The 27,810-nt window shown below is 40.6% G+C and overlaps 2 protein-coding genes across 19 annotated transcripts in view; one reads left to right on the top strand and one right to left on the bottom strand.

Annotated features, from left to right (window-relative positions):
• Positions 1-27,810, top strand: part of LDB2 (LIM domain binding 2) — a 220,091-nt gene that overhangs the window by 161,473 nt on the left and 30,808 nt on the right. For all 17 annotated transcript variants that reach the window (XM_055795646.1, XM_055795644.1, XM_055795645.1 and 14 more), the window contains 3 exons: positions 5,932-6,104; positions 11,258-11,380; positions 12,957-13,040. In XM_055795646.1, the coding sequence (XP_055651621.1) occupies positions 5,932-6,104; positions 11,258-11,380; positions 12,957-13,040 (380 nt within the window). The remainder of the gene's footprint in view (positions 1-5,931; positions 6,105-11,257; positions 11,381-12,956; positions 13,041-27,810) is intronic.
• On the bottom strand, positions 292-26,739 carry LOC129783815 (uncharacterized). 2 transcript variants are annotated; one of them, XM_055795661.1, is made up of 3 exons: positions 26,605-26,739; positions 4,861-4,971; positions 292-3,820 (listed from the first exon to the last, which is right to left on the bottom strand). In XM_055795661.1, the coding sequence occupies exon 3, from the start codon at positions 2,468-2,470 to the stop codon at positions 1,388-1,390; it is 1,083 nt and encodes a 360-aa protein (XP_055651636.1). In that variant the 5' UTR covers positions 2,471-3,820; positions 4,861-4,971; positions 26,605-26,739; the 3' UTR covers positions 292-1,387. The 2 variants fall into 2 exon arrangements, with proteins under 2 accessions (XP_055651636.1, XP_055651635.1); XM_055795660.1 differs by lacking the exon at positions 26,605-26,739 and having other exon boundaries at positions 4,861-5,087.

Raw genomic sequence — 27,810 nt, 5'->3', positions numbered from 1 at the left:
TTAAAAGGGGAAAAAAATGAAAGGACAGCATGAAAATAATGATTGCCAGGATCAGGATGGCAGAGGGGCACTCTAACCGCTAGTGTTGCTTGCCCAGGCCAAAAAGCAGGAGTGTGGCCTAAGTGCATCCTTACCCAAGAGGCAGACCTTGGGCCATTTAATATGTCAGGTACTTTCATTCTTTTCTTCAGAATCTTAGTATTAATACTTAAGAAATTATAAATTTTATATATATATAAAATATATATTATATATATTATATATATATATATATAAAAAAATTATATATAATGTAACTGTTACTGACCTATAAAGCTTCTTGCCTACATTTGCAGACTGAGTTAATTGATTTCTGGACCAGTCATATTGGGAGAGTGTCACAAATCTACGTGTCTTACTTCAATTCTGAAATTGTATTTCAGTCGCTGATCCACCGGAAAGGTATACAAAACCACATGTAGCCAAGCTGTTATAGCACTGAATAGGCTAAAGTTACGTCATTCCAGAAGATGACAGCATTATATTTTGTGCAAAATAGTCCCTTCGATATGCCTTTCTTATAGACATTTTCATATAAATAACTATTCCCTGTTGCTAAATCCAGCTGATCTTTGTCAGTTTGCTTTACTATCTGGGGATTTGCTAGCACAAATGAAGCAAATGTTAAGGGGCAGTGCCGCTTCTCATGGGAAATAGTACATCCTACATACTCAGCTAGGGATGAAGGATGCTGCCCAGGACAAAATGATAATTTAAAGCAGCATTCAAGTGATCTGCAATTAATGCTTGAATGCTGACATGCAAGTGAATTTTTCTTCTGGTATATCCAATATCTTACAATGCAGGGTGTTGCATTTCACACTATAAAAAGGTCTTTTCTGGGTAATGTGACTGTAAGAGCCTGTTAGTATTTGTACAGATGTAGGTATGAACCTACTTCTGCTTTCCTAAGCCTGAGTATTGGGCTCAGAGCCTCAGCATCTGCTGTCATGGCTATTCTAATGTGTTCCTGCAGGCAGATGATAGAGTATCTATTGTTAATGTTGCTTGGTAAGTCCCATTAAAAGGCCTTCTTTCTACTCATTTATAATTTTGCCAAACTTGACCCAATAAAGCTGAAATTGTTTCTGCTTTTAGCTAGTTCCTTTTTATTTAAGCCCAAAATAATTTCTTCTTTCCCCCAAAATGGAAGAATACCATGTTGTCAGTGTTACAAAAGTCTTGCAATTTTGTTTTTTAAATGCCTGAGAGTCGGTGTGCTCTAGAGTAGGGCTGCTCACCTTTGCAGCAGGGGTTTTGTCCTTTTTGTGGAAATCTGACTGAATTCAGCAAATTTATAAATCTTTGAGGGGGAAAAACACCCATTCTCAAGTACTCAGTGCAGGCTTTACCAGAGTTTGACAGCTAAAATTTCCAAGGAGTGCCTTTCCCAAGAACAAAGTAAGGCACCTTGTAGGAGCCCAATGGGGCTATCTACGTGCCAGCTGCAGAGTAACTGGACATGTTGCAGCTCAGGGCTGTGGGAACCGTGGACATTTCCACTGCGAAGCCCACGGGCAAGGCTCAGCAGTGAGAGCAGGAAGCCCTTCCTTCTCCTGCTCTGCCTGCCGATGCACTCGGGACCCAGGTGGCCCTGCAAATTGACCTGAGTGTGGAGGAAGGAAGAAGGAAGAGGAGGGAAAAAAAAGAGAAGGGAAAAAATCAGGGCAAGATGACACTGACGTGAGAGAGGGGAGAGACATAGTAACTGAGAGGTGGAAGGAGAAGATGGAGGATGATTAAGGAAGGGAGAGTTGGAAGTCAATGAGAAAAAACATGGGGAATAGGGAGATGTGTGGCTGGGTGGGGGGCACAGAGGGAAGAGGTCCTCTTGCTCAGTCCCTGGCTGGATGAGGAGCTGCAGGAAGGAAGGAGAGGTGGGGTTTGATTGGGGAAAGAATCTCCTGTTGAGGGGAGGCAGAGTATGGAAAAGGGCAGAGATAGAATCTTGGGAGAAAAAAACAAAATAAAGATACCGCAGGAGGGCTTGGACTGCTGAGGTGGGGGGTCTGGGACAAGATGCTGGGGCAGCCTGGCTGGGTGGGAAGGGCACCAAGAAAGTGTGTGCAAAGCTGACATTTTGGGGAGAGTGGAGGATAACGAAAAGACTGGGACTAGATAGCTGGACCTGCTTAAGTACAGAGAATGAGGAAATTGGGTGGATTTGGGAAAGGTTAATGAGCTTCCTTGGGCAAGAGATAAAAGGGCAGCATGTGGGGACGGGGGAGAGAAGAAAAGACAAGGAGATACTGGAAGATGAACAGTGAATTTGGAAGATAGCTGATGCAAAGCAACCACACATAGGTGAGAAAACGGAGGATGGGACCATGGGGGTAGGTGAGTAAAGAGACTGGAGAAAGAATAAAGAGCAACAGTTGGATAGGAGGCAGGAAGGAAGGAGATCCAGTTGCAGGGAACTGCGTGACGACATAGGCAGAAAGCCTTGCAGTACCTGGGCAAGGATTCCTCTTAAAAGCTGGAAAGAAAGTCTGCCTGGTAGCCTAAGCCTGAAGCAGGGGTGCTCTCAGGGCCCTGACACCAGGAAAGGAAATGACAAGAGTCTACCCATACTCAAACTACTGCTGCAAATGCTTGTTCTCAGAGCTCCTGCGGCAAAGATCTGCATGCTGGCTCTGAGGGCGTCCGTACGATGCTCCTTCAGGGAAGTATGGTGTGGGAGGGAGAGGCTCTGCAAAAGTATGCACAGAGATACATTTGTAAAAGTGTGTTATGTGGACTAAAAGCCAAGTTCTAAAGCATGAAGGAATTCCAATGGCAGTAACAGGTAAAGCTTTATTCAGCCCTGATGGCGCAATTGGATATTGCAGCTTATGCTATTTAGAATATGCATTCCGTTACTGTCTCTGACTGCCTCTGGGGTCTTGCAAACCCTTAGGTTTTGCAACCCAAGCTAGCATACAGCTTGCTCTGTACTCTGCAAGGCGTGAGCTCACGTTACTGGTGCAAGGATGGCTAAACTTCATCCTGAAGTGGCCACAGGTATCAAATGGTCACGTCATCCTGCTTTCACGTTTCCTGGAGTCCTCCTAGGGCTCTGGCAGAAGATACGTGGTGTTGCTAAAATCCTGTTGAGATGTCCAGTGGCAGACACAGGTGGAGTGTGTACATCCACACCTCAGCGTGTCCATTTGCTGCAAGAGGAGAAGGAAAAACATGTTTGCCCCATTCATATTCCTATGCCCAGGAAAGGATTGTATGTATGCATGCAGCAGAGCTGGGGTGCACACACATACATGCTTGAATAGTCATACACACAGTTCTGTTTTGGAGGTGAAAAAAATCAAGGAAAAGTCCTTTGCACTTAAAATTGACAAAGTTTGTGATGATCTCTAGACTTTATAAGAGCTGTTCCACAGCCTTGTGTTGTTGTTAGAAATACCATTTCCTGCAAAAATGAGCTTTGTTACCGCTGTAGAGAGTTTCACGTTTATCCTAGAAATGAAACAATCTTTTTAAGCCATTGAGCGCTTCAAGAAGAAAACCAAAATGGTGAAGCTGCTTCAGTCTTCTGTGGCAAGGCAACATGGTGAGCTGAGGACAGGTCTGCTTATTAATACAGGTTTCCATTAATGTTTCTTCTGGAGCTCATTATTAGCTATAATGGTTTATGGTGGACATTTGCATTAGCTATTTTCAACTTTGCAGACAGTCTGCACATGCATCTGTCATTGAGAGTCAGGTTCCATGGGGCATATACTTTTGTGCACCTCTGTTCTTCATCCTTTTGGTCCCCCACTTTGTTCTTCATAGTAGCATATCCCTGTGGCAAACACAGATAATGCTTACTAGGAAAAGTAATAAGAATAGGGTATTTAATGTATTTCTAGCCTTCTTTAATGTGTTGTAGCTGTGAATACTGCAAAAAGCAACACCATATGACCATGCTACTTTGGGAATGGTCTATAAACCGCAGTTAAAATAGTTTCAAGATATTTATGCAGTGCATAAGTCACATGAATAGAGGTTTATCACAATCAGTGGGAATGCTGGATTTTCATATCACACATTTGCTGCTTAGGATGATTAGCAGGAAATTTAATTTTCACTAATTAGCCTTAGGGGAGCAAGAAATTAACTTGATGGGTAAATTTCACGTTTTACTATATACCGTACCAGCATGGAGAAATGTGAGTTGAAGCCTGAGCTGAGTCCTATGCTGATACACTGGACTTCAGTTTTTCTAAATTAAATTAAAAGACTGTAGAAAATTAACATATGCATGGTGAGTGGGTGGGTTTTTTTAGGAGCTAGAGTTGTAGAATAGTTGTTCAACGTATTAATTGAATTGTCAGCCACTTCCAGATAGTGTGCTATGTTTTTGTGCATTAAATTACATTAATATCTAATATTACACCAAAGATGTTAACAAGTCCTAATTGTCTATATTTATAAATTTTCATTATATAATGTGTGTTATGATTGCACATGCAATATTTCACATTGTAATGCACAGAGCAGAAACGGTTTTCACAGAACTACTGTGAAAACACCATACTTTTTAGTTTACAACACCCACTTGCAAATACATTTTTAGGGTCAGGAGCCTTTGTTCATATGCTGGCAAAATTTATATGAAAATAGTTTTTTTAGAAATTACTTTCAAAAGTATACAGCAAATGAGGGAGGCATGAGTCACCACTTAGTCCTAATAGACAAATAAGAATCAGGAACTAATAAACTCTAATCTTGCCTGTTGATGATGACTTTTCTATCTCATTCTTCCAAAACACAGTTTACATCACTTGGTTTTTCCCTCTGTAAAATGGAAGCAATTTTTATGTATCCACCACTCAGAATTACCGTAGACTGATTAATGCATGCAAGGCAATGAGTCATCCGGTATGGAAGTATCAGTCTGTCATAAACTGAAGTGTTCTGTCATACCAGGCTTGTGGTTGCATCCAAATTTATCTGTATAAAAGGAGACGGAAAACATCAGTCACATATCAGATAATTGCCTCTGATGTCGGTGCTTCTGCTAGTTTGTGCATCTGAAGCACTCTCAGAAGCTCACTGTTACTATTACGTATTTGGAATTAGACCTTGTAGTACTTACCTGAAACTGCTATTGAAGTGAGAAGTGTGCCTTCAGTGGGAGTTTGGCCCGAGTAAGTATTGCAGAATTGGGTACCTTGAGTCCATAGTTTGGGGTTTAAGTGGTGCATATAAGGTAGTTCAGGCACCTGCTCAGACTTTCTAGCCTGTGACATAAATACTTCTGGTCTAAAAAGAGATCTCAGACAGACTTGTGGGTAGTCACATATTGTGTAACATCTATTGTATTGCATCCTCAGATCCTTCTCCAGTCCCCAGGACTCAGCAGTAGACCTCCTATTCAATCAAGAGTGTGTGTGTGCATGTGTGTGTGTGTATGTATGGGTGGGTCCGTATAAATATACATGTGTCCACACACAGACAAACTTATTTGTGTACACAACTTCCCTATATAAATGTGCTTTCCCTTTTTGGGTGTACGAGTATACTTCTGTAAATGCTCACCACTTGTATTTATACATTTATGGGTAATATCCAATTTTCAGTCATAATTGACAGTATGTGGCTTTCTGTATAATAATTACTTCAGGACAAAAAACCTTGCAGATGGTTTCAAGAGTAACTCTAACTTGCCATCAACATAAAAAGCTTAAACAAGGCGAGCCCACTCCCTATGAATAGAGTAAGCCATTTTCATTGATTTCAATGGGAGCAGGCACAACTTTGTTTCTACAGCAGACAGAGAACATGTATTATATTCATTAAATGAAAGTTTGATTTCATTGCACTTAAAATTATTCATGTTCTGTCAGCAAATGGTTTGAGATTTTATAACCTAGAGCACTTGCTGAATTCTGCTTTGTATTTTCCTCACAGCAATTGGAAGGACCCTCATTCCTCGTTATTTTAGCACTGTCTTTGAAGGAGGTGTAACAGACCTGTATTACATTCTCAAGCACTCAAAAGAGTCATACCACAACTCATCCATCACAGTGGACTGTGATCAATGCACCATGGTCACTCAGCATGGAAAACCCATGTTTACCAAGGTAACAGGGAAGACTCAATAAAGCATGTTGTTGGTTTTTGGTTTTCTTTTCCGTGTGTATAAGGGTGAATAATATTGGCTGTTGCATTTTTCTGGTAGACTGAGATTATTTCTAATACTGAAAACCCTTGAAGCTATTTAATTACTATTTTCTATATTCATTATGTGACTGGAAAATTCTGCGGACATCTCTGCAATTCTCCCAGAAAGGTTGCAAGAGAAGCACATAATGCCAGGTTGCCATAACCATCAGTTGTACATGAATTAAATTCAGCCTGCCCTTCTCCTTTTCTCTGGGCTTGATTTTAAAGCAGCAATGAGATTTCACATTGCTGCTACCTACCATTTGGGTTGGTATGCATTACACTGGATACTTACCCAGTCCAAGGACTATAAATCTCTAGGAAAATAGTGATTTAATACAGTAGGATGCTGGTCCAAAGGGCAGTGAAGTCAATGGAAGGAGTCAATTGATTTAAACATGCTTTGGATCAGGCAGTTTGTGAATATTCAATATTTGTAATTGATAGTGAATTATCTTCATGCATTGGCCACTTCTAGCCCTGTAATTAAACTGAGTGCCATATATTTTATAAAAACAGTACCAAAAAGGTGGAAAATACAAATTAAAACAAAATTTTCTTATACTAAAAAAAAATCAGTAAACTGATTTTCAAAATGGAAATATCCCCTTTCATAAATTTAACAGCAAATGATGATTTTCCATCTTGCACCTTTTCATCTGTATGAGTTTTAACCTTTGCATGGAGAAAAACACAAAAGGAGAAGGGGCAGCAGGAGGAGATAACCCATCCACGTTGCCCTTGGCCTGCAGGAATGTGGAGGTTTGAGAGTCACTGGATATTGACAGCATCATGACCAGGGCCCTCGTGGCTTACACTGGTTTAGCACGTGAGTCTCATCCCCTCGTAGGGTCTTCCCTGCCATCTTCATGGCTCTTGGAGTGGGGCTTCAAGAAGATGGAGAGGATGCCACTAGCATGTAGAGCACTGATGAGCTGGGAGGTGTGCGGTTAATGGTGTCACCACTACAGCTGTCCCACTCCAGCCCCCTTGTGTCTGATGTACACAGACACTAACAGAGAGATGCGAAGAGACCAGACATTCCTAGGCGGCACCTCTTGGCCTCCTCACAGCTCACAAGGAGTTGTGCGTGCTGGCCATGTGCAGAGGACGTGACAAGGGTATCCAGTAGCCGCTTCTCTGCGGAGCTCCCTAAAGCCATTTCTGTGTCATTCCCCTTTGTGTTAGCTTTAATGCAATAGCAAATAAAAGGTGGTGGCGGGCGGGGTGTGGGGGGGGGGTGGGGGGGTGGGGTTAATCAGTAAACAGAACATGCTTTTCTCAATTCAATTAGTTTATTTACTTATCGTGGCAGCACATTACAGTGTTGTTGCTTTGGGAAGGACACTAGTGCCCAGCACGTTGGAGACAGACTGGCGGGAGGGACCGGGCTGGGTCACACCTTGCGTGAGTGGGGCTGCAGGTGCCTCCCACAGCACCTCCTGTTGTGAGTCCCCCTGTCTGCCACGGCCCTGGCAGCACGTGGCCTGCTCCGGCCCCGACGTTCCTGTGGCAGCCTCCAATATAAACCTCTATATCCTGGCAGGAAAGTTCAGGTGGGGATGTGATTTGGATTCTGGGTGACAAATTAGGGAGGGTTTGATGGTGCTATGTTTAAAATATGAACGTGTTAGTAAGAGCAAATTCAAAATAAGACACAGTAGTTGGTGGAATAAGGGAGAAAAGAATATATTACTCTTTCAGAAATAAGTTAGAGCCCAATGTTTCTCAGCTGTGTGTGTGTAACTTCTAGCAGATGTACCGAGGGCACAGATCTTGCACCCAAAGGTAAACTACTCCCACAGCATCCGTGGTGGAACAAAGCAGACCTCCTGTAACAAAGAGCACTCCAATGGGCTGTGTAGCTCCTTAGATCACGTCTGAACCTCACCCGGTGAAACTACCACAAAGGAGGTTTTTTAATGCAAAAATGCAAAGTAACTATATTTGTTAACAGCTGTTTCAGTTTCACAAACAACTTCTAAGCTGCAAATTCACTAACTTCTAATATAATGGGCTGAAACAGATCTCATCATGTATTGAATCAGGAATCCACAGCTGCATTTTATTCATTTCAACATTTTCCTAGCAAGAGCAGCTTACTGCACACTGCAGTATTGGACAAATACGTAAAATGGCATTTCCAATTTTTTTCAAACAAATGTGGCTAGAACATGCCCAACAGTAAGAATATGAATAGTCCGGCTTGTCTATAGAGGGTAAGATGTTCCTGTAAAGTCACACACTTAAAAATTGTTTTATCAAGGTGTAAATAAATACTGGAAAGAATTTAATACAGTTCAATGGCATGAATTAAATGGGGTAAAAGAAGAGACTGAAGCCCTGACTACCATTTTGTTTACCTGGGAGAGGCTGCTTTTCCTTTTTCCCCCAAGTAAAGGAAAGCCTTAGGAGTCCTCCTAAATCTCTGTTTTCAGTGTGTTTACCAACACTCCAACTTTGTGTGTAAGCACGCCGTTTCTCCGCAGTTAGCGATGTTTATATTTCCCGATAGATCGGCAGCAGCAAGCTTTGCCTTCACCACCACAGCGCTGAGCACCCTGCGTTCGAACCGGTCTCTTCCTGCACCCACTGTGGGGCCACCAGCTGGATTTTATAGGAGAAGCCCTTGAAACTCAGTGATTTTAATCCTTACTAACAATCTCAGGCATTTCCCAGATTTGTAAGCTCTAGGCTTCTTTTCAAGCCACGGCTCAGGTTTGAGAAATGGTAGTTAATAAAAGGGGAAGACTTAAAAAAGCTGCCTGACGGTAGGAGAGCAAGACTCTGAACGATGAGGCACAAGACCAAACCCCGTTTTCGTAGGTGCAAGCAGTTGAAATTCCTACAATTAATAAGTGCAGTGAAGGGGTTAAAAAGCTATTGGTTAGTTTGAGAAATGTTCTTTTTTAGTTTTTTCCTGGCCTAGTCTAGAGCAACCACGTGATACACTGAATGCCTGCCAGCCTCTTTCTTGTTGATCCTCCGGAGACCATCTGTGCTGGGGGCATTGATTAGAGTGTGTCTGCTGGGATTACATCTTTTCTGTTGCCATGCCAACTAATCAGCTGATTTTGGTTACCACAGAAACAAAATGTCAGAGCTCACAGTACGGTAACATGAATTCAGCACAACAGAAAATGTTTTCTTAATTGGAGACCCTCTTGATTTTTTGGATTCTATGTAAAAGGCAGCTTTTAAAGAAAAAAAGAAAGGGGCCCATTTAAAATAAAACAGTGCCAATTTTATTGATTAAAAGCAATGTGTAAAATTCTGCTCTACATAAGGAAATTTTTACCACTGTGATACCAGGAATGTTTTCTGGTTTTTCAATTAAAATTTGTTAATGCCAGTGCATAAAATATATCTGTTAAGAGCTGTGGGGGCTTGAGTTTAAGAGAAGAAACATTTGAGAAGCCACAGGTATTATTACAAAAATATATTTTAAACCTGAAATATTTTCATTTTAACTGGTCAGTAATCAGGATCTTTGGCCTCAACACAGTAACATTAATAAAAAAAAATGTTTTTTTTCCTGCATGAATCCTTATGTGTGTCCATGTGTAACCCTGTGTAATTTTTCCTCATAGCGCAAGCGGTGTGAAAATCAAAATCAGGGTCATATGACAAAATAAGTCACATTAAAAACCTGAAGGCATCACTAAAGTGTGTTGAAAAGGGCAGATGAGAACCTGTTGCAAGATTCTCCTTCATAGGTCCACAGTAATTCATCTATATAGTCTGCCTGCTAAAATTACCTATGGGCTTTTGCAGAAACAACCAGGAGAAAAAACTATGATGACATTAAGTGAACTGTTAACCAGAAAAGCCAAATATTGCCCAAGTGGGAGACAGCCAAGTCTGAGCTGGGGCTTGTAGAAAGGCTCAACAGACACAACTGATTCTAGGCTGGCTAGTTGTTCAATCAAATATTAGTTATATTATAATTACAGTTACAGAAACCTTTTCTTTTGAAAGCAGTTACACCCTGTTTCCACAACATCTCTGTACCCTGCGCTTTCAGGTTTACTTTGAACAGCAGTTGTAAGCCTAAACATCCAAAATAAAAAAAAATAATAAAAAAATCAACAACAGAGGTAGTTAATTTTCAGATCAGGCATCATTTACAGTACTCCACAGTACCCCTAGTCAAGATACTATGTCAGGCTTATATTTCGCAGCTTAAAGACGACCCACAGCAGTTTATTCCACATAAAGTTGTGGACAGTTTTTTATAAATATCTCTGGTAATTTATTTCATTTTTCATTTCCATCTGCTGCATTTACTCCTCCCAGATTTTCTCTCCTTTCTTAGACAAAACCCCTCACAAAGCTGCATGAGCCCCTTTCTGTGGAAGCAGCTCCATTGTCCATGACAGAACCTCTCTGCTTCCCAGCTCTCAAACCTGCCGTGGCAGTGCAGCTCACACAGCCTGACGGCAGACACCCCACCTGGCTTTCCTTGGAAGGGGAGATTAATAAAAGTAGATAAGAAATGAAAGTAAAATAAGAATTGGATAAAATGCCTGGAAAGGACAAAAACATTTAGAAAAGGCAAGGGGAAAAAATAATCAGTTTGGGGTTTTGGCCACAGGCATTCAGGACACTGAGTACTCCAACCAAACATGAAAGAAAGGTTTATATGCCAAGTTATTGTAAGGAAAGGGCAATGTAAACCAGTTTAAGAATGACTGGTTCAGCAACTTGACATTGAGTGTGTGCAGTTGCACCACAGCCACCTCCACTGCGAGGTTCATTCATTAATTAGCAGGAGTGAACTGTGAGGGAAAGAGAATTGATGCAATAAATAAGATTTAGCACACCAATATTCTATGTTTGTAATATGCTATAAAATCTATAGTAGTATAAGTTACTGTCTCCATGGTAAGGCCTATGAAGTCATTTTCCCACATTTGGTTTTTTCTCCCCAAGAGAACAAAAAACAATTAATCTAGCAGAGATGAACAATAGAATACTGCTCTGATATTTCCGAATGTTGTTTAATTGATGATACGATACCATTGAAAACAGAATTCCTGGGAATTTATTTCATGCATTTTATGTATTCTAGGTATGCACAGAAGGACGTCTTATCTTGGAGTTTACTTTTGATGATCTTATGAGAATAAAAACATGGCACTTTACTATTAGACAGTACAGAGAATTAGTCCCACGCAGCATTCTAGCCATGCATGTAAGTAATCCTTTATTCACTTGACCTAATGCAAAGAGATGAGATTAGGTTTATGAAAAACTCCAGCAAATCTCACACCCAAGGCAATTAACTATAAATATTTTGTTTTGCCTGCAACTACGTCTATTTACAAGTTCTTTCATCACTCCCTTGTTTCTCAGTGCTCTATTGTTGCCACTGTTGCTATGTTTTCACTTTGTTTTAGCACATAGTTTTCCTTTTAATCCCATCTGGTGGTTCTGTATGATTTGGGCCCAAAATCTGTTCCTACTGATACAAGCTACACAAAAGTCAATGAATTTTCATCATTGTAGGTACAAACTATATTTAGTCTTTAAATGAAACAAACATTATACCTTTGCATGAGACAGAAAATAAGTAATTACCGTATATTTACTTAGAAACCTTCAGAATTTTAATCCAGCTCTTCTTTTTCTTCACATTTCAAGACTTGCAATTGAATGAAAATGCACACAAAAGTAAATATTCTACAATTTGAAGTCAAAATATTATAAGGTAAACCACTGCAGAGAAACAAAGAACAGAGCCTTATTACCACTCCCCGTTCAACAATGTAGAAGCATTTCAAGTAGTAGTGCTCCACATACAGGAGTAATTGCAGGACTATGGTTTTATAGAGGGTAAGAACACAAGCCCAAATACATACCTGTGTTTTGACATCAAGTTACTTAGATTTCAAATAACTTAAGAAGCCTGGACCTTTTTGAAAATGCTCTTAAAGGCCTGAGAAAAATACCTTTGAAAACCTGCCCTACCATTTCTCTCCCAGGGTTATCTTTTACTTTAGAGGTCTGATCTTCTGAACTCTTCAGCAGTATCCCATTAAGGGACAACAAGGATAGCCATGAGCAACGTTATGTATTTAGGGGGCTGCTGAAATTCAAAGAGAGTGGAAGCAGGTTAGCCAGCAACCAGCAGGTACTAATTTCAGTAATGAGATTGATCTCATTTTAAAAGGCTGGTCTCACAGGTAAAGCTTCTGGCTAGGGTTAGAGAAGGACTGTACTTGCATTTTTCCTGTTTAATTCTGGGAAAATAACTTGGACCAGAAGGGTTCTCTAGTCTGTGCTTAATGCTATTTACACGATCAGCTCCACTGAAGGTGCCTTGATGATTTCTTTCTGCTTTGGTTTCCTCTCCCTAAAAAGAAGGCAATACCCTTTTTGTTCCTGCCTTTATCTGCTTAGTTTCCTGGGACTCCCAGCCAACAAGTGGAAGGCTCCAAATGTACTGTGGTCCTTCAGGAAGCTCTTTGGTGGGGCCCTGCTCATTTGCACCCCTGTCCATGACTAGACCTCCTAGGTCTATCTTTTGAATGGACAAGGACAGAGGAAGTTACTGGAAAGCAGTCTTTATTCTGCTCCAATTTCAGAACTCTTTACATTTTTCCTATGCAAACAGAACTCTGTAGCTTATTACACAAATTCAGCATCTATGTGTAATTTTTCCATAGGAGTGGCACCGCTTTTCAGAGAACCCTCTTTGCATTCCACCAAGTATGTTGAGAAAAACAAACAAAAAACAAAGTGAAAATTCTTTTTTTGTCTCTGTTTAGGCACAAGACCCTCAGGTGCTGGAGCAGCTGTCCAAAAACATCACTCGGATGGGTCTGACAAACTTCACCCTCAACTACCTCAGGGTAAGCATACTCCATAGCTGATTATTATTGTGAGCATTTTTTAAAAGTTACTGCTAGCTTTGAGTCAAGGTAAGGAGTGTGGAGCCTGTGTCGGTCAGGTAAGAAATAGACCTAACCCATAATGAGGGTGAAGGAGAAATGCAGAGACTGTAATAAAGATGTAGCTGCTAAAACTGTGCCATTAATAAGGGGAAGAATATTATCACGGAGTCAAAGCAATGTGAGAATAACCCCTGTTTTCTAACAGTCTTTCTTCTCAGTTTTGAATAATGGCTTCATTTTTTGGAAGTGAGAAGCTCCCCTTCATTTCCTCTCCTCTGCTTCTCTGAGGAAATGGCTGCACACTCTTGTTCAGAGCTGCCAGTCTTCTCCAGCTCTTCCACCTCCCACCTCTCCCAGGCAGAGGCAGGGCTGAGGGAGAGCTCAGCTCAGCCCTTTCTGTGGCCGTCCCTCAAAGCAGTCCTCACCTTGCCTGCCTCTGGGAGCCTGAGCTGCCTCCGCAGCCTTGCACTGAATCAAGTGGGGGTTTTATGATTAAATAATGCATTTGTTCCCACTGCTTTTTGACCCCTAAAATGCGTTCAAAGTTTGGGATCTTATTTTTATTTTTCAAAGTATTCCTTGGTGTGTGCATACAACGCATATGCCGAAATATGGGTTTGCAGAGTTCATATTTCAAGGTTACAATTCAGATTTTTATTTCTAGATATGACATTAGTAGATAAAATGAAGGCAAATTGCTCAATGACTAACTTGGCCAAGAATATCTGATCTTATTCCTTTTAATTGTGTGAGTAATTATTCAAGATGCTTTTATAAGATAACAAGAACATTAGAAAATGCAGTTATTTTCAGCCCAACATAGAGCTGTACCTGACAGTGTGTATTTAGCTGCACTTCTTTTGGGTCTATGAACCTTGTAATGCCATCCCTATGGATAGGTTCCTACCCCCAGACTGTCTTGAACTGGCAGGGGAGACAGTGTGCAAGACTGAGATGTGTGGTGACATCTCTCTCACTGTGTCACTACAGCTTATAGACAGCCTGTAGTTGCACTTACTCTTGCAATATGATAAGACGTTGCTGATTGTGGCTTATGTGGTGTTAGCGTAAAAGTTATATAGTCTTATAAGTTCGTATTATAGTCTGAGTTGGGCAGGGCAGGTCTGCAGTGGCATAATGGAAAGAATATGGCATAAAACCTCCGAGGAACAATACATTACATTAGATTTTTTCCATGTATAAATTCAAAGATAATATGTCTGTGTTGTGCATATTGTATTCGCCTGGTTATTTTAGTCTGTGGTTTGGTGTAGAGAGTGACCGTTGTGCTTCAGCAACGCTCCCATAGCCGTGCTGCCATTGTCTCATGGTGAGGCATCCTAGAGCGTGTTCTCCAGAAATTCCCACTGGGGATTCCTTCTCAGTCATGTCAAGTTTTGCATTACACCCTTATGGAAAAATGGGTAGGAAGCAGATGGCTTAGGTAGGCTATTCCCATGTTTTCTTTCCAAATTGTCCTGTGGCACAAGGCATTGTCCTGTTTTTGAGATCTTTGATTCCTTTAGCATGACTGGTCACACCACTGGACTGGCCCCACGCCGGCCGCAGTACCCATCCTCCGCAGGGCTAGGAGGGCTGTGCTGAATTTGCAGTGCTATCTTTGTCACTGACCCCTTCTGGGTCCTTCCTGGTACATTCTGTAATTGCTGAATGTAACGATGCAAATGAGAAAGGCAGGGTCCCTGTTCGGAGGCAGCCGGCATCATGCACCCATGCTGCTCCCCCTGTCAGCGTCGAAAACAAGCAAGAAAGGAAGCAGGGGAGGGAGAAAAAAAATCTTCGGAAAAAGAAAACCGGGATCAAGATAAGCACTAGGGAGATGAGCAGTGAAGTGGAAGGGGATGAAAAGATGTAGTCTTACTTTTTTCCTTCTTCCAGACTAGTTTTGTTAGCTTAACAGACAACATTAGGTCTCTGGGTGCAAAGCTTCCTCTGGCTCCCGCTGTGGTGATTCCAAAAGGAAATTTTTTGTTTTTTCCCAAGCCAATCTTTCTGTGTCTCTTTCTTGCAGTGAGGAATTGATCATTCTGCTCCTTTTTTCAGATGTTCAGCTCATCATGGGAGCTCATATTACATGATATATTCCATTTTGATTTACTTCTTCCCTAATTACTTTCTTCTGTTAACTTTAACATGAAAATCTTTTCTGAACTCAGGATTGTAAAATCATGCACTAAAAAAATGTGGTAAATGCTCGTAGGTTTAAGGTGTTTTGTGGTTGATTTTTAAGTCAGCATTTTATGATATTTTATTCAGTCGTCTCAGTGTTTAGTAATTAGCACTGTTACATGGTTTTAAATAAGGATTTGAAACTAAGCATAAAAATGATTTTAATTTTTTTTCTGCTGCACGCAGCAAAGCCTTGTGATACTTATAAGCAAAAACTTCACTGATGGGCAGAATTAATCATTTTTATTCTCCAACGTGCACACAGCAACAAGCTGTGCTGCAGTCTCTTTAAAGGCAGAATTTAAACCTGAATTTCAGATGGTTGTGATATAAAGGTATATATCACAATAACATATATATATGGTTTTTTATGCTCTAGACATCACAGAATGCTAAATCATTGCTAGTTGGGATAATTGCAGCTGCTGGCATGTAAACCTCCATTCCAGAGTGCCACATGCTTGTGGAACCACAGCTTTGGATGTATGCCCTGGTTTGTCTTCATTCACTCCCAGTAAAGTGGTCCAGCATAGAAGAACATTAATTTTGTAAATCATATTTAATGCAAATTCAAAATATATCATCTTGGAACCTAGAGATGAAATGTTTTGTCCTGTGTCATTTGCCAAATGCTCTTTCTCTCTGTTTTCTCTGGCTCTTATAAAACCATAGGCTTCCCTTCCTTCTAGTTTGCCGTTGTTTTGTTCCAGCATAATTGATTACCTCATCAATGGGGTCAGCATACTTTGCTGTAGCTGCTGACTAGGACTTGAACAGGAATAATGTTTCACAAATAATGAGCAAAACCTTGTGTGTTTTAAATTAATGTCAAACTTTTGAAAATGTAATTTCTTATCAAGTCATCAAGTAGTAGATATTGCGAACTATCAGACAATAAGGCCCAAGACCTACACCCTAGTCTCAGTCGGTACAAGTTAGGAACAAACAGGAAACCTGTACGGAGTTTGAAGGTTGAGATAACACTCAGAGCAACAGTTTCCACTGAGCTACAATAATTCAGTCCTCACACATTACCTTATTTTTTTCCATGTCATTTTCTAGTTGCTTAGCTATTTTATTTAGATCTTCAATGTGTAATGGATTTGAATGCACTCTAAAAACAGTCGCTTTATACCAGCAGCACTATTCACAATTTGGAGCTCAAACATTTCTTACTGCCTTCTATAAAATGAATTATTCTCTCAAAATTTCTGACATTATAAAAAAACCAGCCTCTACTGTCAGTTAGGCAGGACTACCTGGCCTGAGCCTTGAAATACACTTGTACCTGGCCCAGCTGGTTTTCAAAATTTGCCTTTGCTTTCTGGCTGGGCTGGAGGGAATTCTGAGAGCTCTTCCCCAGGTGCAGCTGTTGCGTCCTCCCCAGGCTGTGCTCTGCTCTGCTCGCCAGCTCATTGCCTTCATGAGCTGAATCGGCACCTGCCCTTTGCAGAGTGGAAGTTTGTGTGGCAGAGCCCTCCCGCTCTGGGTCAGGAGAGGTATCTGGGCATGGGGATGCACACTCCCATTTCCCCTTGCATCCTGTACAGCTATTTTAACCGAGGCTTATCTGTGCTGCAAATTACCCAATTTGTTTGTTTTTTGTGTAAACCAATAATGAAGTGTTACTGTTGCAACACAGAGGACAGTATTTTCAGAATCCCCGCTTTCACTAATTTAGCTCCTCGCCAGACACTTTTGGATTTCTTTTGCTGGAAGGATAACGTGAATTATTTAATGGAACACAATTTTCTAAAGGCAATGCTTACATTGTAATCAGAAGCCATTTGTATATATACCCATTGTGTATGCAAAATTTTCTTTTGCACATGCAAAATAGATATGCATGCAACAGCTTCCTTTAATGCACAGGGAAATTTGCTTTTCTTAATATGGTTTCATCCATGGGAAGGATATGAACTCAAATTATTTGGGGGCTGTTTTGCCTCTACATAACAGTTCGTGGCAGCTATCTGGTCAATATTTTACAGCTGTTTGTGTAGCTTCAGTGAAGAAGCAGAAAGATTACATGCAAGCATGTGAAGGATGCAAAGTCAGGTACTCAGGGGAAGGGAAACACTGCATTTATAGTCACCCATGGAACATGAATTCATTTCCCTTTGTGAGTTACATTATGCCAACACCTTTGAACTGCCTCATCATGCACTGTGTTTCCTACAGGCTCCCCAATGCATGCAGTGCACGGGATGACTGGTCCTCACTCATCAGCAAGTGCTCCAGTGCTACTCATTTCCTTGTAGGCTTTGCTACAGTGGCATGCTCGTATCTCAGTTGCAAATGTTAGCGGCTGCGTAGCACCTACCAGCTGAAGAGGCATTGCCATTCCCAGTGTGCATGTGTGGCATCGAGGCACACGGATGAGCACTGGGGCACTCCGAGGGGTCAGCTAAGGGGAGGTGGCCATTCTGAGAAAGCAAGGGTCTGGTTTTGCAGCACACTTGGAATTTAATCTCGCCTCATATACTAACAACAAAATTATTGCTGTTGGATGCAGTCTGTTGTCTCGGGCTAGCTATGTAGTTGGAAAATGAGCGGATGGTGTTTCTAGGAACATGCTGGTGAAAATGCTTTTTCCATGGCTTAGTACCCCAGTAGAGATTGGGGTCAGGGGCAGTTTGATAAAGCAGTATTGGGTTACTCTAAGTTCATCCCTTCTTGTTTTGCAGTTTCATGCTTCTGCCCCATTTCCAGGTCTTCAGTAGATATGAATGAAGTCCTACACGCAGCGACTTCATTTACCTTGTGCTGTGCACTGAATGGGAGATGCTAGGGAAACAGTTTATGATCATGTATGTAGCGAGATGCTGTATCCTAATGGTTGTTAAGAAGAGGTTCTATTAAGGATTCACTCAAAGGAGGAGGTTTGGATCACATAGTCATTCTGGAGCTTTTCCTATGAAAGCTGTCAAAATTCTAAAGAAACATCAGAACTGGAGATGCTGAAAGCAGACACAGCATTGTTTTAGACTTTAGTCCTATGAATGATGGAATTTTTCAGCCTAAACCAATTCAGCTTGGGGCAGCTTTCCCCAGGAAAATGCATTCAAAGTCAGAGGGTTCTCACAGAAGGATTCAGATAACTATTAGCTGGCTAACTGTAATCTATCTGTGCCAACTATAATTAGCTGATTCTGCCAAGGATTTCTGCTAATGTAATTTCTTAGCATTTATTCTAGTAATGATCACAGTGGGTTTTGTTCCTCTCTTTTATGCATCTAATGCTTTATAGACAGTGTTATGTTACTTTCAGAATAATAAATGAGAAGAAATGTACTCTGCAACAGCTCATACAGTCAAATGTTAGCTTTTCCCTTTTTTAAATAACGACACAACATCACAAAATAGTTATATTAAGAGTTAGGCCATCATAAGCAGGAAAGATCAGAGAAAACAATACAGCAAAAATTTTAAAAAACAAGTGGTCAGGGTGGAGTGGGTGGAACAAGGGAGCAGGGATGGGAGAGTTGCGGAAGATGGGAAAGGTAGGGAATGAACCACCAACTTAGAAATGTTCTGAAGAGAGGACTGAATCTGAAGCAATCCCTGGATAGGACGTGGGTTGGAAAGACAGCATTCATATTGTTAATAATAGTGGTGGACTTTGCATCCATTGATCTCTATTTTATTAAAACAAATGAATTGTTTTCTTGATGGGAAAATTGTGTCCCATTGTGACACATGAGAAGCAACAAAGATGGAGAAAACCCAACAGCATTTAAAAAAATCAGATAGTAATTTCAAACCAGCCTTTGGAGAGTACAGTGAGCCGGTACAGTAGTGACCACTTCTGCTTCTTATGGCTCACAAACAGATTTTATTGTCTGTGGATAGCAGGTATTTCAGAAGTCAGTGAAAAACGGGGAATGGGAATAAAGTGCAAAGGATTAGAGATCAAATTGGGATTTTAGCAGAAATGGCAATTTTTATCAGTATTCTGGAGATAGTAATGGTCAGTATTCATACAAAAGGCACTACCAGGCTCATGAGTATCAGTTAAGGAGAAAAATATATTGTGTATGAACACAAGCCAGCTACTGTGCCCACTGGACATACAGACCATATGACCTTCAAAATAAAATTAAGGTCTGGACTAATGGGAATGGAAGGATGATAATCAGTGGTAAGAGTCCTTGAAGCATCCATGACTAAGAAATCGGAATGAAGTTAGGTTAGAGCAGTTTAAAAATAAAAAAGTCAGAAGGATAAAAGGGAGAAAGAGAGAGACAAAGACAAAGCACTAGCCATATAAAAACAAGCTACAAGATTTGAACTAATCATGTTATTTCAGAAAAGAAAAAAGATGAAGAAAAAAAGTCCAAAAGCACAGCCACAGGCTCTCTTTTTAGAAGACCAAATTAAAGCTTGGACTAGTATGCAGTGCAGTCATAAATAATAATAACTATTAATTAAGTTTAGGAATGAGAGCTGCAGAGGTGTGATTTGTATGAAGACCTGAAAACGCCAAAACCAGCTTCGTGTTCAAAGCAATGAAAATGGCAGAAATACTAATTAGTTGTTTAATATTGAATATCCATGGGTGTTTGGTGCAAATTGTTATGCAGGGAGGGGTGGGTGCTCAGAAGAGGTCAAGAAATAGGCTTTAATGCAAAGCTGGTGGTTCAGATCTTTGTTCTTGGAAGCAGTTATCTTGGAACCTGAAGTATTCACTGTGGAAAGCTTATGGCAGCCCTATGGTCTGCTCGGGAAAATTAATCCTATAACACCCCCACCCCCCACCCCCATGTTTTTAATCTTCAGAAAGATTATTTCATGAGTCTATTTATTGTGATATTGCGAGCAACCAGGTCATATAATCTTTTTTAATAATTTTATGTATGTAGTTAATTGTACTAGTTAGCCTGCTTGTCCCTTCCCCTTCCTTTGCCACTCTTTATGTAGGTAAAACAGCATTACTGCTTACCCATCTCTGCTGGAGAGATCATCTTTGATGCGTCTCAAGATTGTTTGGCTCTTCCATGTCTATATATGTTGGAGGCTTGCTTTGGGTTCTTGAGTTTGATCCTATTTCTAGAATGTTTCTGAAAATCTTACATCTTTCTTCTGCGATGCCCTGATCCTTGTCTGTATGGAGGATGCCTCCTCACTCTGTCACTCAGTCTGACCGTATGTGTACTCCCACTTTTTTCGTCTGTAATCTCACCATGTTATATTCACAACAGAAACCCTAAAACCTGACTCTAAACAGTAAAATAGAGTGAGGATTTAAAAAGTGAATAATAGTCCTGGGTTTCTGTGGGTTTGGGAGACTGGCACATACACGGCTAAATTCGCCTTCCAGTCACCTCCCTTGTACTGGTGCAAGCACAGTCAGAGCTGGGTCAGAAGACTGGTCTGATGAAAACGCTAATCTAGTCCTTTCCACCCAAATGACGACCATCCTTAATAGCTCCCTGAGTGCTACTTGGGCTGGGCAGGGAAGCGAGCAGCAGTATGGATTCATATCAGCTGGCATCTGTCTTGAAGTTGGACCTCATCTCTGAACTTGCCAGCACTGAAAGGAGAAGACAAGAAAGTGCTGGGGAATCCTACAGATCCTAAAATGTAAATTTCCCTTTCTTGCTTTTGTATCTGGGAACATTATAGTGTTGTCTGACCTATTATGGCTTCACACTGCTATAAATTTATTCACTTCAGTAGAGTTACTACTGACTTTCAGTGGAACAATTTAGAGTAGACTCTTGCTCATACCAGATTACCATCATTTACAAAACTTGAATTGAAAACAAAATAAACAGAAAGATAAAAAGGTTGGTTTATTGCACTGGTTCTGAGTGAAAAATAAAATTATATCTCTATATATGTACATATGGATATAGATGGAATGCACATTTTTGTAGGTATCCTATGAACCATACTGTTTAGTAACTTACCAATTAATTGCAAATGTTCTCCATTTGCACTAGCCTATTAGAAAACTTCAGTAAACTTTTTCACTGCTGTATGTACATGTGTATGGATATCAGTGTTTATCTGGTGGTCGTTAATGTGCAAATCTGTATATCACTTTTGGTTTCTAAGCATGCCTTCTGGTCATGGTAACAGAACCATCGACAGGTGTATTAAATTAATAAACAGAAGCCCATGGGTTTGTGTTTACCTTGCCTAAGGTAAACACACCCATAGGATGTAATGTTCTGCACAGCTAGAAAACTGTGCTATATTGAATATTCCTCCCTACTCCAAATTGCTTCCTTGATCCTGGACCTTGTTACCCTTTGTAGTCCGTGCTGCTGCCTCACCGTTACTTCATAATAAGGCAGTTTTAATAATCAAAGGTCCAGTTCAACATCCATTAAAGTCAATGGATGTACCTCCTTTGATCCAAATGTCATCTCATAGTTTTTCATTTATTCAGAGGACTTTCATTCCTATAAAATCCAACGTACTGAAATTAATTTCTCCATTCCCTTGGGCAATTTTAGCCATGAAAATGCCATGCTTCATGAACAACAACAACAAATGGTTATTTTTATTGCATTTTTTGTTGTTGTTTTGTTTTGGAGTTTTGTGACAAATGAAAATTATCTTGATTTAGCCACAGATTATAGTCCTTAGGTGAGCCCAAAGGAACAAATATCAGCTTGGGGGATCTGATTTGAAGAAAGGGTTTAGTAATAGAAGAGAATAAAGGAATACAAAAGAATAGAGCTTTCATAGTAAGACAGAGAATTTTCTCATTTTATTAATCATTCAGGCAAAACTTAGCACTGATTTAATTAAAGGACTGTGCACCATTTCTACCCCAGATAAGATGATTTTACGTAAAGTGTGAGGCACATGAAAAAAACCCACAGCCATATTTCCTAGACTAGATTTCATAGCATCTTATTTATAAAACAGGACTAGACCCCGCCGTGCTGGATCAAAAGCTCCAAGGCAAACACAAAACTGTCTAAACAAAACGGTGCGGTGATTAGGTAGAGATCGCAGCACCCCCCCGGAGCGGACCTTGTCTCACGCTGGTACTTCGCTGCACCAGCTTCATCAGGTATATTACCACTCCTCATCCCACAACGTAATGTAGATTCCAGGTCTACAAGAAGGCAGAGGCTTCTTTCTAGAGGCTTCCCAATCAACGCAATGAAATATAAAATGGAATAATCTGATAGTGATATGCAAAAGAAGGAAGTAAAGTTTCAATTTTCTAAACACTACACTGGACCTTTCCACTGATTAGCTTCTGACAAGATGTATTAGAGCTATAGTGTCACTTGAAATATTATAGTCTATTTAATAGCAAGTCTGTCTTTTATAACTCTCCCAATATCACTGTGGTATTCCAATGTATCCTTGGATGCCTTACTGATTTTTTTTCCCGGTGTGTAAGATGAAATGCTCAGCCATAGAAAGGAGAGAATATCATATATTCTATTTCTAAGTGCCCTTGAACAATGTAATTTTAAAAATGAATTAATTTTATGAAAATAATTGCAGTAAGAAACAGAACATGAAATACAGCTTGCTCATTATGATAGTTAACAGTGTAAGGAGAATGAAAAATTATTCGGAACAAAATGTATATTCTTGGAGTCTTTCAATGTTATCACCAAAATCATATTCATGACACTTTTTGTTTCTTTTGTACACCTTCTTGGGGGCTAATTGTATCTTGAAGACCATCTGGTCTCTTTTTTTTTTCTCAGCTTCTTCAAATTCTTTCTATTTTAGTATAAGAATAGGTTGGTTCCTTTAGTCTTATATTAATATTTAGATTCCCACTGTGGGCCACCTTGCTACCTAAAGTAAGCTTCCTGTTGCTATAATAAATGGGAAGGAAAAATTCTGCTTTCAATTGCACAAGTATACAAACTGCAACAACATCTCAGAAAGTAGTGGCCTTTCTCCGAAGTGACGTAATCTTCTCGTGTGGTATTTATATATTTCATTACCTTTAGAAATACAAGGTACGAATGCTATCAGATTAATCAGTGAACTTCACAGCAGCAAAGGACACATGAACACTGTCATATTCTGACCTCCAAGGCTTGCCCCAAGCCTCTGCCAGTCAGCCCAGTTCTGCTGAGACCACAGGGAGCAGCCGTGCACTGCTCAACGCTTCTGAGTATGAACACAGTTTAAAGGCAAAAGGTGCCTCCCTTCTACACACACAAAAAAAAAAAAGGACCACAGAAGCTTCAAGAGCTTTCTTTTTCTTTTTCACTGACTACTGCACCAGGGATTAGAAATACATGAAGCAAGAGGAAAACCAGCAGAAACAAAATCTGCCCACATGAGACAAAGCCCCCCCCCCCCGGGGGCTTGAGAAGGATGCTGTCTATGAAGATGCTCTCACTTCTCTGCTTACACTGTCTTCCCACGTTTCATGCACCAAATTCTGCTGAAGACCATTTCCTTGAGGAGGACAGAACACCAGAGTAATCATGGGAAGGGTCAAAATAGAAAACGAAATACTTTTTTAACACTGATTGGTTTGGATTGATGTTTTAGGCTTTTTTTCTCTTAATTTCCTTTAAGTGAGTTTCAAGACAAAAGCAGCCTTGTTTGACACCTGCTATGAAGGCAGTTATTGGTCCTTAATAATGCCTTTGTTTAAATGGAAGTTGTGGCTGCTTAGTACTTCTCAAGATGGATGTATCATTTATATTCTCACACAAACCTAAAGGGAGCTTACATTTTTAACTTCCAGTGTTTGATTTCATTATTCAAAGTTTTTATTTTCTTTTATAGTTTCTGTCTGGACAAGAATTAGATTAGAAAGAACTTCAGAGGATATCAACTGCAAGAGGGTTGTTGATACCAGTTATCAAAATATCAGTCCAAAGCAGGGGGAAAAAAACTAGAGGAAAAGTACATGCACTTAATATTCTTCAAGCCTGCTTTTGAAACTACAAAGCTTTTAAAAGGTGAGCTGCTTGAATTTTGCTCACACTCATTTATTTTAGGCACGTAAACATACGCTTTCCCAAACAATTAATACAGTTCATCTTTGCTCAGCTTCCTACTAGTAAGGCTGGAATGAAAGTCTTGAGACAGTGTCTGAGGCTAGTTATGGATACAGTCCAAAAAGCTATTCATCTATATGTGTAATCGTGGAAGGTGATATATATAAAGGTGAAAACAACCATTTGTCATTGCAAACTAGCTTAAAGATGATCTCTGCCTTGGGAATAAGGCAGTTTTTCTTCTCATTAGCTACTTTATTCATATCTGCAGGGGCTGTCAGAAACATGCATTTAATAACACTCAACTCTGTTTTAATAAATAAGGCTGTATGAATCTATAGAATATCATAGAAATTGTGATTGTGCAGAAAATGTCTTTGGTGATGAACAAGTCAACCTCCCACTTGGGAGTGCTCAAAAAAATTAAACAAAACCCAGAAGGTATTAATCTATGATGACTGTTTTGTTTTTTGCTTATCATATAGATATTTTTATGTGAATATAAAATTCTGTGTTTCTCCCAGTTTTAGTTGGAAAAAAAATGCCTGTATTAGTTAGCCATTTTAGTCGGTGTGTTACTGATGCAATGGGAAAGTCCAGGGAGTGCATCTGTGGTTGGTTATCAGTATTAAACACCTTGAATGAATTGCATAGCATCAGGAAAACCAAACGACTTCAGCCGTCCAGAAAGTGCAAGAAAATACATTGCCTGCAGGCTCTTGTGGCTATTATAAAATAGAAATAATTATGAAGAGGGGAAAAAAGTTCATCCACATACATTTACTAAAGTATATGTCCATGACATCATTGAAAACATGCCTGAAAGTTCTAGCATAGTAAAGCCATTTCCTATAATGAATTTCGTTATGCCTTCTCACATTTTCTGTGGACTCTGAAAATCTAGATCTACCTGCACTCCCATCATCATAGTACCTGATCTTTTTTGCGATTTTTAATTTTTTGCTCTGGCAATATTATTATAAAAGCCATTATACCTATTGCACAGGCGAGGACCTTTAGGATGCTCAGGACATAAAGCCACAGTCAGATTTAGGGTCTTCTCTGCAGCCTTCAGCTACAGGCTTCATCTTTGGCTGGAGGTCATTGCTTGGGATACCGCAGGCATCTGTGCTATGCCGGTTTCAGCCGGCCACTCTTTTATTTTTACAGCACAGCGTTGGAGGTGGTAAGTGATGCCTGGCTTTATCTGGTATTCCAGAACCCTCGCCCAGAAGTCTTGATGTATGGGTCAATGTGCTGCTTAACCCGAGGGAGTTCAAAGCCTCACGTGCTGATGCATCATGAACAGGCTAAAAAACCAGCGCGTGCTGTGAGCGATCTATTGGAACTGGGCCACAGTGCAACTGGGAGGGCACGGCTCCCTGGGCCACAAAGGAGAGTACAAAAAGGAACCAGATTGTCCCAGCTGACAGGGAGAGTGGCTGACTAAGAATGAGGACTTCGGTGCTCCAGTCCTTGCTCTCGGGATTCATGATTTTTTTATTGAAGAGCCACTGAACGGCAGATTACAGCGAAGGTGCCAGTGACTGCTCTTCTGTGTACCCAACTGCGTACTTGAGCCATCCAGGTCTGTCACACTTAGAGCTCAGTTGTCTGTTCAAAACTGTTGGGTTATCTCCATCCTCGAGTATTAAATAGCATCTAGTGATGTTCTTGGGTACCTGAATGCAAGGTCTATATCATTAGAGCTGTCCCTGGCCTGCTTTGCTGACTCTAAAATAATAAATTCCTTTGGCATGATATAGAGTCCATTGCTGGAAGGCAATTTATATGTGGTCTCCCAGCCTGGTGCATGAGAAGGCTTAACATTAGGAAGGTGGGACATTCCCAGCCAGTCGGCCTCACTGCCAGAGAACAGCACCGGCACATCTAGTTTACCAGGGTCGCTGTGGCTTCAGGGGGCTCAAAGCTCGCTGTTTTGTGAATTCTGAATTGAGTATGTGCCAAGGCTCACCCCAACCAAAGCAGGTGAAACACAGGCACCTCAGTAGGACTTCTATGGCTCATACTCTTGGAGTTGGATGCTTAAATGTAGGTACTTGTGGATCTTTTTTTTTCCCCTGATGTTGCATTTAGTGGTACGACCACAGTCACGTACCGAGAATGAGCTTGAAGACCAGTTCTTCTATTTGTAGCCTGATACCAGTACCACAGTTTCATTCATTTTTTTTTCTGCATTAACAGAAATGCGTGCTTGTGTGTACCTATTCGTTCTGTCACAGGAAAATGCTACTGCTGTTCTCCTGCATACTGGGATCACAGTTGGTGATAACAATTTGCTCTGACAGCTAGCAGAAGAAATGGCAGTCTCTTTTTATTCCCATCCCATATGCACTTCTAGTAGTGACAGAAACACCTTTACTTACCTTTCTGGAAGAGGCCAGCTGCCTGGAGATGGGTGTGTAATGGACAAGCATCAACGTGCCCAACTTGTTCCAGGATGTGAGGACAGCTCCTGGGTGCTGTGGAGAACCTGTAACACTTGGAAGTGCGTACCTGGGTCCACAAAATGGGACTACAATCTAAAAAAAAAAAAAAAAAAAAAAAAAATGCCACCTTCTTCTCGAATACCTCTGGTCCTTGTGTGCCTGTGTAAAGTAAAACTTTACTCTTTGGTTTCTTTTGTTAGGGCTGCAAAGTCATGCAGCTAGCAAAGATTAGAGGGGTTCCTGCTTTCTGTCGCACTTTACAACAGAATTGTTAAGCACTGAGTGTAGTGTTTTATTGTGGTGATGTATGAGACAGGAGGAACGCAGCTTGACTTTCAAACTCCAAGCAAGAGTTTGCAGTGCTAGCAATTAGGAAAAAGGTATTTGTACATGTAAACTGCAAGCCTTATCTGGAAATCACTGCGAGATAATAATCTTGGGACCTTATGATGTTATTTTACCAAGACACAAATGAAGTATAACAGCAGTTTAAGGACCTTGTTGTGCAAAACTTTGCACAAATCTAGCAATAGATCAGCTGGTCTGTTTTTAAAAGGAGGGAAGGAAGACTATTTATTTCCCCCCAAAGGAACTGCTACAAAGCTATTTTCCTTATCAGAAGAACACCTTTTTCCTGAATGTTATCTCTGACATTTGTTCTGTATAACCTAATGAGGGCAGGTGGAACACCATGGGAATGAGTTATTGTTGATTTGATATAATTTTAACTTTTGTTTCAAGCCTGCACATAGAGTTGGTATTTTGAGCCTTCATTTTGCTTATTGGTGACCTTGGGCTATTTTATAGTCAATAAGAAGGAAAAGAATAGGAAAAAAAATGTGCCTCCTTTTGCTGTTAGGCTGTTATGTGGCTCAAAGTCTTATCGAGAGACTGTGATAGAGTTTCTGTATATTTTTTCTTCTGTGAGCAGCAGAGAGTGTTGCTTGATCTCCCCATATAAAATGGTAGGGAGCATTCATGATTTAGATTCTTTCCTGAATGTTTGATTTAGACCTGTTACGCATCTTGCAACAAACACACGGCAGCCTGCCTGGCTGAGGGACCCTGCTGTGCTGGCAGGGTGAGCCCCCGTTGCTGAGCAGAGCTGGCACTCCGCTGGGTGCTGCCCGCCCTGCTAGCCAG

Source organism: Falco peregrinus, chromosome 2 (assembly GCF_023634155.1).
Source record: "Falco peregrinus isolate bFalPer1 chromosome 2, bFalPer1.pri, whole genome shotgun sequence".
NCBI lineage: Eukaryota > Metazoa > Chordata > Aves > Falconiformes > Falconidae > Falco > Falco peregrinus.
Note: the sequence above shows the minus strand (reverse complement) of the source record. Positions and strands in the feature narration are given on the sequence as shown.